This window comes from Psittacula echo, assembly GCF_963264785.1.
Source record: "Psittacula echo genome assembly, chromosome: Z".
In the NCBI taxonomy this organism is placed as follows: Eukaryota; Metazoa; Chordata; class Aves; order Psittaciformes; family Psittacidae; genus Psittacula; species Psittacula echo.
Window position 1 is genome coordinate 40537517 of NC_137742.1, and position 15027 is coordinate 40552543.

Genomic DNA, 15027 nt, shown 5'->3' on the forward strand with positions numbered 1-15027 from the left:
TCTTGAATTTTTTATTTATTTTTCATAAATCATAGAATCATAGAATAGTTAGGGTTGGAAAGGACCTTAAGATCATCTAGTTCCAAACCCTCTGCCATGGGCAGGGACACCCCACACTAAACCATGTCACCCAAGGCCTCATCCAACCTGGCCTTGAACACCGCCAAGGATGGAGCATTCACAACCTCCCTGGGCAACCCATTCCAGTGCCTCACCGCCCTCTCAGTAAAGAATTTCTTCCTTAGATCCAATCTAAACTTCCCCTGTTTAAGTTTGAACCCGTTACCCCTTGTCCTGTCACTACAGTCCCTGATGAAGAGTCCCTCCCCAGCATCCTTGTAGGCCCCCTTCAGATACTGGAAGGCTGCTATGAGGTCTCCACACAGCCTTCTCTTCTGCAGGCTGAACAGCCCCAACTTTCTCAGTCTGTCTTCATACGGGAGGTGCTCCAGTCCCTGATCATCCTCGTGGGCCTCCTCTGGACTTGTTCCAACAGTTCCATGTCCTTTTTATGTTGAGGACACCAGAACTGCACACAATACTCCAAGTGAGGTCTCACGAGAGCAGAGTAGAGGGGCAGGATGACCTCCTTCGACCTGCTGGTCACGCTCCTTTTGATGCAGCCCAGCATACAGTTGGCTTTCTGGGCTGTGAGCGCACACAAATGCTGCTTAGTTTTGTTTCAGTTGTTACACATCCCAGACATTTGTAACAATCAGTGAGAATCAAACTAAGATGGTTAGGATTTACCAAATTAAAGTGAGGATGAAGATACCTATTGGTAATAGAGTTGTAGTAAATGAGTTCAGAATTAATTTGTGTTAAGATTAAATAGACCTCTGAAAAAAAGTTTTACTTCAGAGCCAAGTTGCTAAAAACTTGTATTTTGAAGTTTCTAGTTTTAATCATCATATCACACAGTTCTGTTTGAAAGTATATGAGGACTATCATGTCTGTAAGAGGAGGAATGATTACCTTAAGTATTCGAAAAGAAAACATATTCCATTTTGCTTTACAATGCTGGCCACTTGCTTTTACATTTATTGTTACAATGGCTAACACTTAAGCCAGATATCCACCAATGACTGGGCCCTTAAATGATAGACTAGGCTGCAGCTAAAAGTGGGATTGTGTTGTACCTCAGAGCAACAGAAGTACTTGCTGGCTAGCAAGAGCAGCAGTTTGTCAGGGAGGAGAAAGGACCCAGCACAGGGCTAACGAAGCAACCTTGAAACTCAGAGAGTTTTTAACTCCAGAGGTATAGGTAGCACAAAGTTCCTGAAGCCATATATGCAAAGGAAGCTATGATCCAGATTAAGCAGCACTTAGAAAAGCAAAGGTCAGAGAGAATCATTTCTTAGTATCTTTGGGAAAACTTCTGTGTAATGAAGCATCATTTTCCATCAGCTGGAACAGCATTTAAACCAAACAAAACCAATCAACCAAACAAACAAACAAAAAAGACTAGGAAGGCAGGGAAAATCTGGAAGAAACAAAGGTCCTCATTATGCAAAATTGCATGTGACAGGAAAAGCTTAAAATTATCTGACTTTGCATGCAAATTAATTCTAGTTCTGCACATGAAAGGATATAAAGGTTTGAGTTTCAGGAAACCTATGGGGCATTTGTGCTAAACAACCTGTGCAAAATGGTCTATATACTGTGTAGCTGCAAACACTTGCAGGCGCACTAACGTGTATAGCTGTTGATTTATATTTTTGGACTTCTATTTTACTACTCTATTTGTCAGCTCCTAAAAGAGTGTAGACTTTACCCCTTACAAAAGCCATTGTTCTAAAAGAATTTCGCATGTATAAAGGTAGCTGTTGCCCCAAAATGGTAAACCTTTTGTAGGACATAACGCAAGTTAGAGGCCTAAAGCAAATCTAAAGCCTGTCATAGAAACTTTCTACTGCTAGGAGTCCATTATCTCATTATCTCAGTTAAGCATGAGACAACCTATGATGTAATAACTAGTGGAGAAACCTGCTAATTTACGTACCTCACTGTCTGCAGTACATCTAGCATGAGGATTGTTTAGTAACCTGTTGACCTGGAGGGTGGTGCTGTGCAAAACTGCAGAGGCCCCTTGATCATTCAAGTATACCTGATTTCATGGTGAACTGATGAGTCATTCCAGCTCAGTGTTGCCTTATACATCCCTGTACACAGCTGTGGCAGGGTCAGGATTTCTAGAAAGGGTGAGAATTCTGTTTCCACACTGCATAGGTGAGCAGAAGGTTAGGCTGACTGCACATGCATTGTGCATAGGTTCATGGAAGCTTACTCTCCCCACCCTTTGGCACAGCTTGGGCTCACTGTGTTTGGTTATGGTAACTCTGTCTTATGTCCACCATAAGCCTTGAATTCTTCTGCTGCATCCTGCTTCTGGAGAACTTGTACAGCTGCACGCTGTATGGGAAATGTGACAGATTTCCAGCTGTACACCACTTCTGTACCCGCCGCTATGCAGTACCTGCTCCACTGGCACGGCCACAGGCCCCAACATCCCAAACAAATCCGAATAATTAACAAATTCTACAGCCAAAATTTCCAGGTAGAAAATGAATGTAGGGGAACCCACTTGTCTGTCCTGATGAAGGAGAAGAGGTGGCCAGTGGGATATCAGCTTAGATGCACCTACTGTCACCCAGTGTTAAGATGCAGAAATTAGGGACATTTCTGCCAAGGATTGTGAACTGCAGCCTCTTAGTTTTATTTGTGCTGATCTCAGGGGTGAACTTAGAAATAGTATGCAACATACCCATATGTCCCAGTTACTCCTGTAAGCACACTTAAAAACATGAGTAGTAAATGCATTCTGTAGTAAATGAGGCATTTTATTCACTTGTTGGTCTATAAAAAAGTGGGTTACTCATGTTTAGCTCTTCATAAAAAGAATTAGTAATAATTTATAAGACAGTTGTAGATTATTTATAAATATACTCACAATATAAAATATTCATGTTTTTCCAAGAACTGGGAAAACAAAGTAGGGCTTCTGCCAAAACATGGTAGATTTTTTAAAATCCCTTTTCACAGAGCAAAGACATTATGCAGGGGTTTTTTTTGCTTCCACTTCCAAATTCATTTCTTCTAGTTTGCTGTTTTAACTTACATATTCGTGCACTACCGCTATGTCCGTGGGGAAATAGGATTATTTATTAACGTGAAGGCCAGCAAGTTGCCACTGGTGCTCATCAGAACAAATGGTATGTATGTATGAAATCACAATTGCCAGAAAGACTCTCACTGGCTCTGTTGCTGGCCACAAAGGCAATAACACAGTAATGAAGCTTTAGGTTGACTGTATAAATCTTTTCTGCAATATTGCAGTCTAATTTACAATATTGCACCAGCAATATCCACAGTAGCTGACAGTGCGAAACACTTAGCAATCTAGTCTTACCCTGCAAAGATCTATGCTTATTGAAATGCTCCAAATAGAAATTACTTTTTTAGAAATTAAAATAATGACAAGACTCAGAGAAGTGATTTTAACTCCGAGGTCTTTGATCCTATTCATCTTCTTTTTTGGATTAACCATGATATGAAATGAAAATAAAAACACTGTTTCATCTGTATTCTATTATGTCACAAGATACAACCTGGCTTTTATTTTTTTATATATTGGAAATGCTAAGATCTCAGTATGTGAGATGGAGATGTTATTAAATGAGAAAGTCATGTGAAAATTCGAGTGAGATGTTTCATACATACCTGCTCTTGAATACAAGCTGAATATTTCCTTTGAAAATCTGAGGGGAAAAAAATTATCTGTGGCTTACAAACTGTTTTCAATAACACAGAAAAAAATTCTGAGACCAGTATAAGTAGGAAGATCTTTGATTTTGATATCAGACCTTTACCATCTTGAAACATTTTAAAGCTTGGCACAAAGTTGACATCTTCTGGATGTGCGCTATGAGAAAGCAACCCCAGTACTGCAGTCTAGTTTTGCATCAGCATGGTTTTATTTCTACATTGTTTCTTTTCTGACAGTCTCAACTAAGGCAAGAAACTCTTGTTAGAATGATGATGTCCTTGACTTTGAAAGGAATGTATTACCTTTCAATTTATCATCTCACCTCCTAACCTGGCATTCTCCTTCTGAATGAAGTTGCTGAAACAAGAGGCTCCCTGTGGATAAATCAGACGCTTCTAGTCCATTTTTTGCAGACTGTTGTACACTGTGCATGCGCAAGCTGAAATAGTGCTGTTGCAGAGAATTCATGACTCTTGCATTTCTAACAGATCTAAAAGGAAAAAGTACATTGATTACCAATTAAAGAGAAGTCCATCAGCTAGTGTCTTCCTAATCACTGAAGTTTTTCTACTGAATCATAAAATGGTTTGGGTTGGAAGGGACCCTCTGAGCTCATCTAGTCCAATGCCCTGCAATGAGCAGAGACATCTTCCACTAGACCAGGTTGTCCAGAACGACCTTCAGCCTGACCTTGAATGTCTCCAGGGATGAACATCTACCACCTCTCTGGGCAACCTGTTCTAGTACTTTACCACCCTCATTGTAAAGAAATTTTTCCTCATGTGCAGACTGAATCTCCCATCTTTTAGTTTAAAACTATCACCTCTCATCCTATCACAACAGGCACTGACAAAAAAATTCCTCCCCATCTTTCCTGTAAGCCTCTTTTAAGAACTGAAAGGCTGCAATAAGGTCTCCCTGTAGTCTTCTCTTCTCCAGGCTGAACAACCCCAGCTCTCTCAGCTTTTCCTCATAGAAGGGTGTTTCATCCTTCTGATAATTTCTGTGGCCTTTCTCCAGGCCCTGTCCAACAGGTCCATATCTTTCTTGTACTGAGAACACCCTATGAGGTTTTACCAGAGCAAACTAGATGGGCAGAGTCACCTCCCTTGACCTGCTGGCCACACTCCTTTGGATGCAGCCCTAGATATGGTTGGCCTTCTGGGCTGCGAGCACACACTGCCAGCTCATGTCCAATCTTTCATTCACCAGCACCCCGAAGCCCTTCTCCTCTGTGGTACTCTCAATCCCTTCATTCCCCAGCTGGTATTGATACTGGGGGTTTGCCCCAGCCAAGGTGCAAGATCCTGCACTTGGCCTCGTTGACCCTCATGAGGTTCACATGGGCCCACCTCTTGAGCCTGTCCAAGTCCTGCTGGATAGCTTCCTGTCCCTTGGGCATGTCGACTGCACCACTCAGCTTCATGTCATCTGCAGACTTGCTGATGGTGCACTCAATCCCTTTGTCTATGTCATTCATCAAGATATGAAAGAGTACTGGTCTCACTGTGGACCCCTGAGGGATGCCACTTGTCACTTGTGTCCATCCAGACATTGAACCGTTAGCCATTACCCTCTGGATGTGGCCATCCAGCCAATTCCTCATCCACCAAACAGTCCACCTATCAAATCCATCTCTCTCCAGTTTAGAGAGAAGGGTGTTGTGAGGGACTGTGTCAACGGCTTTACACAAGTCCAGATAGACAACATCCATAGCCCTTCTTTTGTCCACTGATGTTGAAACTCCATCATAGAAGGCCTCTAGGTTGGTCAGGCAGGACTTGCCCTTGGTGAAGCTGTGCTGGCCATCTCAAATCACCCCCCTGTCTTCCATGTGCCTTACCATGGGTCCTAGAAGGCTCTGTTCAATGATCTTCCCAGGCACAGAGATGACAGGTTGGTAGTTCCCAGCATCCTCCTTTCTACCCTTTTTAAAGATGGATGTAATACTGTCCTTTTTCCAGTCACCAGGGACCTCGCCTGGCTGCCATAACTTCTTAAGTATCATATAGAATGGCTTGGCAGCTACATCAGCCAGTTCCCTCAGGACTCTGGGGTGGACCTCATCAGGTCCCATAGACTTATGTATGTTCAGGTTCTTCAAATGGTCACAAACCTGATCTTCACTTACACTGGGAGGCACCTCTAGAAATGTATTTTCTAATTTTTCCTCCTCACTAATAAAACACTATGTTTTTCTAAACAAAAATTATTTATGGGGAACAGTGAAAATTACAAAGAAAAATAATTCAATCTGTTTGCTGAAACTCATGGAGCACTTCCAAAAGAAAATGAGAAGCAGAGATCAACTTTGTTTCTAAAATATTTTGTTTCAGAAAGACATCTACAAGAATAATTGAAAGAGTTACATTTCAATCTGAAACTTATTCATGTATGATAAATTAAGGTTTACATGAGTTGAGCTTTTTTAGTCTCATTGAAGTTGTTTTACTAGCCTCAAATTAAAGGTTGTTTTCATGCTGGATGTGTTTCTGCAGGATCAGGGGAAACTAAAAATGCCTTCTGATTAACCACAGTGAAAAACAACTGAAACACTTGCACAGAACTATATGCCATGCAACTGTTGACTAACCATGATTATTTGTACTTTTAGAATTACATAGCTGCTCAATATCTAGCAGAATACATCAGAACTGAACAAATTTCCAGTAGACTGAAGGAACCTGCTTTAGGAACATTTTGAGATACATAAGGTGACTGCATCTATAATGTTTTTTGAGCATCACTCCAAAGTCAGCAAGTTTTTCCCTTTTAGTCTTATAAGGATGTGAAGAATTCATGCCTCTGATAGCCAGAAATCTTCTGAACTTATGCAAAACTATAAATGGCCAATGTGCTGTCAGACATATTGTCTCTCACCCTTCAATTTACTAAGGAAGATGAGCCAAACTCATCTAATTTTGTCTTTTAGGATGGGGTCTTGATTTTCCATGTGCTCCTTCTGGCTTTTTCCTGCATTTGTTACAGTTTGTTCTTTACGAACATGGGTGAGCATAACTACAGACAGTATTTTGCATGGAATTTCACGAGTGGCTTGCACATTGGCACTGATGTGCCCATATTTCCTACTGAAAATGCTTTGCTGTGTGATCCTGGAAGGATCATATGTGCTTTTTTTGTGGTCTTGCTATACCAAAGACTCAGTTCTCCTGTGATCAGCTGGATGATACCTTTCTCTTTTCTAGTATTTCTTCCTAATGAGTTCCCAGTTTACAGCAGAATTCATTAATCGTCAAGTAAGTTACTTTACATCTTGCACTATGAGCTTTCTCTATTAAACCTTATTGTCATCCAGGCTCTATTTGACTCATTACCTGAAATACTTCTTAATATTATCTTATTAGAAGATGTCACTACCAGTTTTACTTCTTGTTTCAAAGTCATTAAGAATAATGATAGGTTCAGACTAAGTTTTTCAAGACACTTTATTAGCAGTACCATTCCACATAACAACTCTACCCATTAGTTAATTATATACATTCAAAACTGTGCACTTATATTCAGCTCTGCTAACAATTTCATATCTGGCATTATAGAAAATACTTTACAAATGACCACCTTTGGTAAATGTTAGGATCAGGCTTTTAAACACAGCACTGAAGGGGGTTTTTTGGTCCATAATAAAAGAAAGTGAGCCCTACCAGTCAGTTTCTGGAAGAAAATACTACACTGCCAAAGAGGAATGCGAAGATTTCAGCTAGTTTGGGGCCTCCTAGTCAGAGTTCTTGTTAGAACTGCCCTGTGTTCAGTCTTTTGAGCAAGGACTGAAACAAGAACAGTGAAGGGAAGTCCTTATTTAACTACCAAGAACTCGTATCTTAAAAAAACTACCAGCAGAACTGAAACTGGTGTAAGTATTTGCTATACAATGTGGTATAAATAAAATCTATTAAAAAATCAAGTACTCATAGAAAGTTGAAAAACTTGGTAACATTATAGTAGCCAGACCAGTAATAATTAAAAGGTAAAATAACTCCTTCCAATTCTGTATTAGAATTTTAACTGAAGAGAGTCTCTCATCAGCCACCGTGTGATTATGTTGGAAAGTATCATAAAGAAAAATATTCCACACCAAGAATTTCATTTTTATTCATCTTCCAATAGCAATTGTCTCACAAAAAAAAATAAAAGGAGTTTTTGGACTAGGCATAACTATAAACAACATTTCTTTTGTCATCTGGTAGGAAAGGAAAACCTGGGCAGCCTTGTGACATGAAGTTCTATGCTGCATGCTCAACTGCAACCAGATGTATCACATTGTGTGTATTAATATTGTAAAAAAATTGTATTATAGGATTCTCAGGAAAAAAAAATGAGGGTTTATTGCTAACATTTAGAATGCACTTTTAAGGAATGTAGTTTTAGGCATGCGTAAAATAAATGTGGGTAAACAAATTTTCGAAACAAAATTCATCCTTAGCTTAAATCCCTTAAAGTTAATGGAAGTACATGTGGGACTTATAATTCACTCTTCTTAAACAAAGTTTTAAATTTTTCTTTCTTATTTAACTCTGTTCCCCAAAACTGCTTTTTCAGTAAGACTTTTGAAAAGCACTTAACCACCAAAAGAACTTACCGCTTAGGTAAAGCAGCAATTCAGAGAAGTCCTTATTACCAATAAAAAATTGACCAGTTAGCGTTGTGCAGATCATTCTGTTAATCACCTTGTTATGTTCTACCCTTATTACTCTCTTTCATTAGCCCGGATTTTATAATTCTGCTTATAGTTGATATTTATTTACATAAATATTTATTAATGTTTATTACCATAATATTAATTTTTATTAACTTAAATAAACACCATGCACTTTCCTTAAGTTATGTAATAAAAGAGCCACAAACTGACAGTAGATACAGCCATAACAAAGCATGCTGGAAGTCTCTCCAGGAAACACAGTGTTTGCTTGTAAAGTGGTTCCAGAAGTGCTTACAATATTTTGCTGTTTCATAGAAGGACTGGTGGGGTTTTTAATTTTTCACTTAATTTTTTGACAGTAATTAAAATCAACTAGTTCTACTGCCTGAATCCTTTTGAATGTCCCTAGTCTCAACTGGCCAAGAAGTGACAACCAGCTTTTTTAGTCATGTTAACACCAGCCCCGTGTCAGATTGGCTTTCTCTAAATCCAGAAAATTTTTCTGGCAAAGTCTGTGCTGCAACTTTTGCGATGGGCTCCCATCTAATTATGCTACAAGTGTTGAAATGAAGATGTCTCTCCTCTGGTTCAAGCACTAGTTCAGCTCTCTCTGGAGATCTGCAAATCAAGGAATATGCTGCCAAATTTGGAGAGAATTCAAAGAAAAATTGTAAGACCAACTAGAACTGGAAAACAAGCATTGCATTGACTTGTAGCAGAATATGCTTAGTTTACCAAAGAAAAGGTGAAAGTGCTATCCAGCTGCAACCATCAAATGCATCTGAATACAGCAACAAAAATATCATAGAGAGGATTTTAAAATAGCAAGCAAAGCTGCTGAAAGACTCAGTGATTGCAAACTGACACCATGCAAAAATCTAGATTACAGGCAAGCTGCAAAGTCATGACTGAGCATGTTAGGAAGACTTGTAGCTTTTCTGTGTTTTCAAACCAAGATTCAGTATTGAAAGAAAAAAAAAATAAACATGGTTTATTTCAACCTTAACTATTATATTTAAAACAGTTCTAGAAAATCCTGGTTTGTGGAGTGGAACTGACAAAGCTATGCAGTCCCTTCTGTCTTTAAGATCTATGATTTTCTGAATGTCATTTTCTCTAACATAACACTTTACTGTCACAATGCAGTAACTTCAGTGTGATCTTTTTTTTCTATGTTCTGTTATGTTTTGTTTGCTGGCTTTGCATTTTTTTTGTTCCTTCTCTTTTTGGGTTTGTTTTTTTTTGTTTGTTTGTTTGTTTGTTTTTTTGCTTGTTTCGTTCGTTCTTTCTTTTATTCCAGGAATTGGTCAAGGGGTTCCAGTGGTTGCCCTTATTGTGGAAGGAGGTCCCAATGTTATCTCCATTGTTCTGGAGTACCTGAGAGACACTCCTCCTGTTCCTGTTGTGGTATGCGATGGCAGCGGCCGGGCATCTGACATCCTTGCCTTTGGTCACAAATACTCTGAGGAAGGAGGGTAAGTCACTTCATAGTGTTTTCTTTCTTCATCTACAGGTTCAACTTGATGGTAAGATAGGGCCCAGGAAGTTATTAGCAATATAGCGCAAAAGCAGTGACTTCCTCATGTGGCTGTTTCCATTATCAATGCAGGTGAAATATTGAAGATATCCAAATAAAAAAGGGGGGAGCTAAAGCAGCTCTATTGCTGTCTGGTCAAACACGCCTTCTCAAGCATAGCCACCTGGAGCCAGTTGCCCAGGACCGTGTCCAAATGGCTTTTACGTATCTCCAAGGATGGAGACTCCACAACATCTCTGGACAACCTGTGCTAATGCTCAGTTAGCCACACAGTAAAAGAAAGTATTTCTTGATGCTCAGAGGGAGCATCCTGTGTTTCAGCTTGTGCCCATTGCCTCTGGTCCTGTCACTGGCACCTCTGAAAAAAGTCTGGCTTCATCTTCTTTGCATCCTCCCTTTGGGTATTTATATACATTGATGAGATCCTCTCTGAGCCTTCTCTGCTCTGGGCTGAACAGTCCCAGCTCCATCACCCTATTCTCATATGTGAGGCAATCCAGTCCTTTCATCATCTCTGTGGCCCATTGCTGGATGCTCACCAGTATGTCCATGCCTCTCTTGTACTGCAAAACCCAGAACCGGACACAACACTCCAGGTGTGTACTCACCAGTGCTGAAGAGACAGGGTCACCTGCCCGCAGGATACCATTAGCCTTTCTGGTTGCAGTGGCATATTGCTGGCTCATGTTCAACTTGGTGTCCACCAGAACCCCAAGTCCTTTTCTGCCAAACACCTTTCTTCTGGGGGCCCCTCAGCATCTACTGATACATGGGGCTGCTCCTCCTCACGTGCAGGCTGCTCATGATGCTCATTGGAAAATACTGGAGCTTTCTTGGCACATACCATTGGGGCTGCCTTTGCCTTATCCTTACCTGGCAGCAACAGGCACCCTTGAAGGGTTTGCAGGTGTTCTGCAATGATTGTGAGCCTTGCTCCCAGAAGCCGCCAAAGTAAAACCAAGTCTGCTGCTCAGAGTAGGAAAGAAAGAATGAAGAAGGATTTAATAATTTGAAATTGGAACGAAAACCTTCTCAGATTCATATAGCTAAGCACTATTTCATGCTTTTTGCCTAAGTAGCTGCAGTAATCTGATCAGGATTTACCAGGAAGGGACAGATTTATTTTTTTTCTGTTAGAATATGTGAACATATGTATTCACACCTACAAACAGGGTTATGCAAATAATGAAAACTAAATCCTTAAACACTGGGCTCTAGACCAACTGCTGTGATGTGATGGGTTTGGTTTTTTTCTTAAATAAATGTAATCATGTGCTTACTCAGTATTCAGCCTAAAACTCCTACTGAGAATAAGATAGTTTCCCACAAATATTTAGATCTGTTTTATATTCAGGTTTATACATAACCAGTGCTGAATCTGGGATAGATCTGGATGTGCCAGGTTTCATCTGAAGTGTTGAGAAGCTGCTTCTCTGTTTTCAGTGACCTCACTGTTAACACATTTAACATAACCTTACTCAAACACGTTTTATCCCTTTGCTTGCTGTGTACCTATACAGCTTCTGTCCACCTTGTCTGTGTTCTCATGTCTTCATGAAAAAGAACATAGCAAGGAGAGAATAAATGCAGCTTATTTTAATATGTAAAGGGGATTTATAAGACAGACTTTTTACAAGGGTCTGTAGAAATAGGACAAGAAGAAATGGCTTTAAGATGAAAGAGGGGAGATTTAGGTTAAATATTAGAAAGATTACTGGTACGGTCATGAGACACTAGAACAGTCTGCCAGAGAAGTTGTGGCTGCCCTATCCCTGTAAGTGTTCAAGGTCAAGTTGGATGGGGCTTTGAGCAACCTGGTCTAGTGGAAGGTGCCCCTGCCCACAGCAACAAGTTGGACTAGATAATCTTTAAAGGTCCCTTCCAATACAAACCATTCTAATATTCTGTGATTCTATTTCATCACCACAAACTCCTGCCTGTAAGAAAAGCAAGTGATAGAATCAGTAGAGGCAGAACAAGCAAGTAATTTCTTACCTGAAACACCGAAGTCCGGCTTTGTGAAAGCTATTATTCTCACTTATTATGGGTCTTCTTTCTGTGGTGCTGCTGCCATTCCAGGAGGTGCCTGCAATCCTATCAAATAGTGTAATTATTTTTTCCTGTTTACCTTGCACTAACTAGAATGCTTTAACTCTGAAATTTGAAAAGCTACCTAGTGGGAATTCTGTGTGTTTGCCCTGCTTCAGAAAACAGCAGTTTAAAATGCAGTAATATTTTTAAGAATACCACTAGTAAAACACCAATATTATTTACGTTCATAAAAATGCTTTACCCAAATGCATTAGACTTCAGATATAAATTGGGTACTTTTCTCCTTCTGTAAGTTGCTTTTTAATACTGCTTAGCTATATGAGGAGACTACTGAGTAATTGGCACATTAACTGCATTCCGCTACTAGCTTGTTCTTTTAGATGGAATCTAAGTAGATTATATGAAACTATGTCTATTACACTCTAAATCAATGTAGCACATCCAAATTGCATGCAGAATTTAGTTCTGTCATCCACTGTGCAATTACAGTCCAAAGCCAAAAACCTATTTTTATTCTGGGTTCTGTCTGCAAATCTGGGTCTTCTCCAACACCCAGCATATCTTCCAGCTGCTGTATACTGAATATCTGGTATAAACCAGTCAAAAAACACATCATTCATGGCAGCAACAGACTCATCAATTGCAAGTTGGTATTATTATGTTGGTTTTTCAGTGTTGTAAATTTTCACTCATTGCTGACAAATATGCATTCATTTTCTACATACAAGAACATGTGCATATGTGTACTAAGCACTGCTGTGAATTTTCAAGTTTATTTGAAAGTTTGTTTCAGGGGAGGGAGGGAAAAAGAATTCTATCTGGAGGTGAAGGAGGACAAAATATAGCCCTCTGCTTAAGTGTGGTGCCAACACATCCTCTCAGAGGGATCCTGAAGTGTTGAACAGCTGCATATTTGCCCAACAGGTCCTTTTGTATTGGGTTTCACAGAATTTTGACATGCCTGCTTTCCCTCCTCATTATTTATCCTTCCTAATAGATTTCACATAGCAGAAAAATGAAGAACATTTTATATTATTCAAGGTGCAGTACCCCTTTGCAATGCTAATATATGTGTGTCCTTGAGAAGAAACAAGAAGCTTGCAGTAAGGCCTGATTATAGGGTTTCCTCATGAAAAGGCAGACATTTAACTCACCTAGGGCAGTCTTTGGGTGCATATTGTAAATGTAAGCCTGCCTGCACTGCCTCGCAGGAGGTGCTCCTGCAACTATGTTATTTATGTGATATTTATACGTATGTGATGTATTGAGAACAGGTCGGAAGGAATTGTGAAGCATACCTTGAAGTAAAGATGTCATTGGAGGCAGATCAGTTTTGAGGCCTCAGGAGCTCATGTCTCTCATTGAAGTTCCAGGGGGAAGGCAAGGTATATATGCCATTTCCCGCTGAGCTGAGGTTTCAGCTACTATCAGTAGCAGATCTGCAGAATTAACACAGGTGGGTTTTTTTAAGTTTGACATAACTTTAATATCAGGGACTACATATTGCCTTGGTCTGAAAAGTCTTAAGAATGTACAAGGTGGCTACATTTCACTACAAGCAAATAAAATTCTACTAAGAATTTTAAGCTAAGGTTCCAGTATTTTTTGCAACTTAATGACAAACTACCTATGTAAACAGGATAACCTAAATGAGAACATGTCTTAAATGCAACCTTCCCCATGTAGTGAATTGGAAGAATTATTTGGCTGCTCATCACTATTGGCCCTAATTTAAAGGTCAGGTTTTCCAGACTTTGAAGCACTTAATTTCTGATTTACTTAAAAGTTGAAAATATGTTGAACAATGTTGAGAGGTAAGATCTTTAGATGAATCATAAACACTCAAATTTAGTCCCTACCAAGCTCTAAGCAAGTATCCTAGTTGTTAATAACTCCTCCACACAAAGCCAAAGTATTTTTGACTGTATAATAGAGGATGCCTTCTCATTTCATTGTCTTTCATAAAAGCACAGGCTGGAAATAAAGCAACTGTAAAGTGCAACTATTTATAGGATTGCTTAGCAGGTTTTTATCCTCAGAGATTTTTGCAATTAAACACTGAATTTAAAATGAGAAAAATCAAACACTAGATTAAAACTATGTCACTTCCTAGACAAATATTTCCTTACAGAATGAGAAATTACTTGCAGCATTTGAATGCAGTCTCAAAGCTCAGTTTATAGCATATTAAGTACTCCATCAGTTCTACCCCTGCAAGCATGAGACCCTTAAAGGGTTCAATTCAATGCCATAAAAATGTACTTCTTATGTAATATTCACAAGGGAACATAAAATATTCTCTGTGCTTTAAATTAACATCCTCATATAAGAATCATTAAAGATTACCTTTGGATTGATCTGTCTCTGCATCCACTGTGGCATAGCTTTTAGACTTCATAACTGAAGTATATTACTTAAATCTCTTTTTTTTTTTCCCAATAGGGAAAATACAGGGATTTTTCACTTCAAGCAGAAGGAATTATAATGTAGGTGTGATGTGGGTCTTCTGTATCCCCTATGGTGCGTACCATTTCACGTTGCAGATTTTGGTATCATTACTTTTCTCTTGTAACAAAGTACTTTGCAAATCAAAATCTGGATAGAAGAACATAATTTCTTTTTTGAAATACAATCATCTCTCTTTTGGTGAAGGGACAACCATTCAATAAACATAGTCAGGGAATAGTGTAGAAGAACAGCCACCAGTGAAAAGCTTCAAATTAAGCTGATTCCTCATAAAAGTGCCCAGAAATCATTCCTGTTTGAATGGAGCAAAGGATTACTTACATTATTTTCTGTCTTTTCTCAAAAAAAAAATCTATGCAAAATATGTGAAGTTAAAACATATGAAAAATTCAGTCAGTCCCACAAAGTTGCACAGCTGTGTCTTATTTGTAATTCCAATGGAAGAAAATATCAGTGGAGCCTCTGGTTGTTTCTTGCATATGGTGTGATTGTCTAATGTGTAAATCATAATTAAAACAGTAATCCCCTAAACTTCACATAAAGGAGGGT

At 39.2% G+C, this 15027-nt stretch overlaps 1 protein-coding gene across 2 annotated transcripts in view; it reads left to right on the top strand.

The window, feature by feature from the left end:
* Positions 1 to 15027, top strand: part of TRPM3 (transient receptor potential cation channel subfamily M member 3) — a gene marked incomplete at both ends in the record, with an annotated part of 379891 nt that overhangs the window by 276220 nt on the left and 88644 nt on the right. For both annotated transcript variants that reach the window (XM_080637491.1, XM_080637492.1), the window contains one exon: positions 9724 to 9898. In XM_080637491.1, the coding sequence (XP_080493617.1) occupies positions 9724 to 9898 (175 nt within the window). The remainder of the gene's footprint in view (positions 1 to 9723; positions 9899 to 15027) is intronic.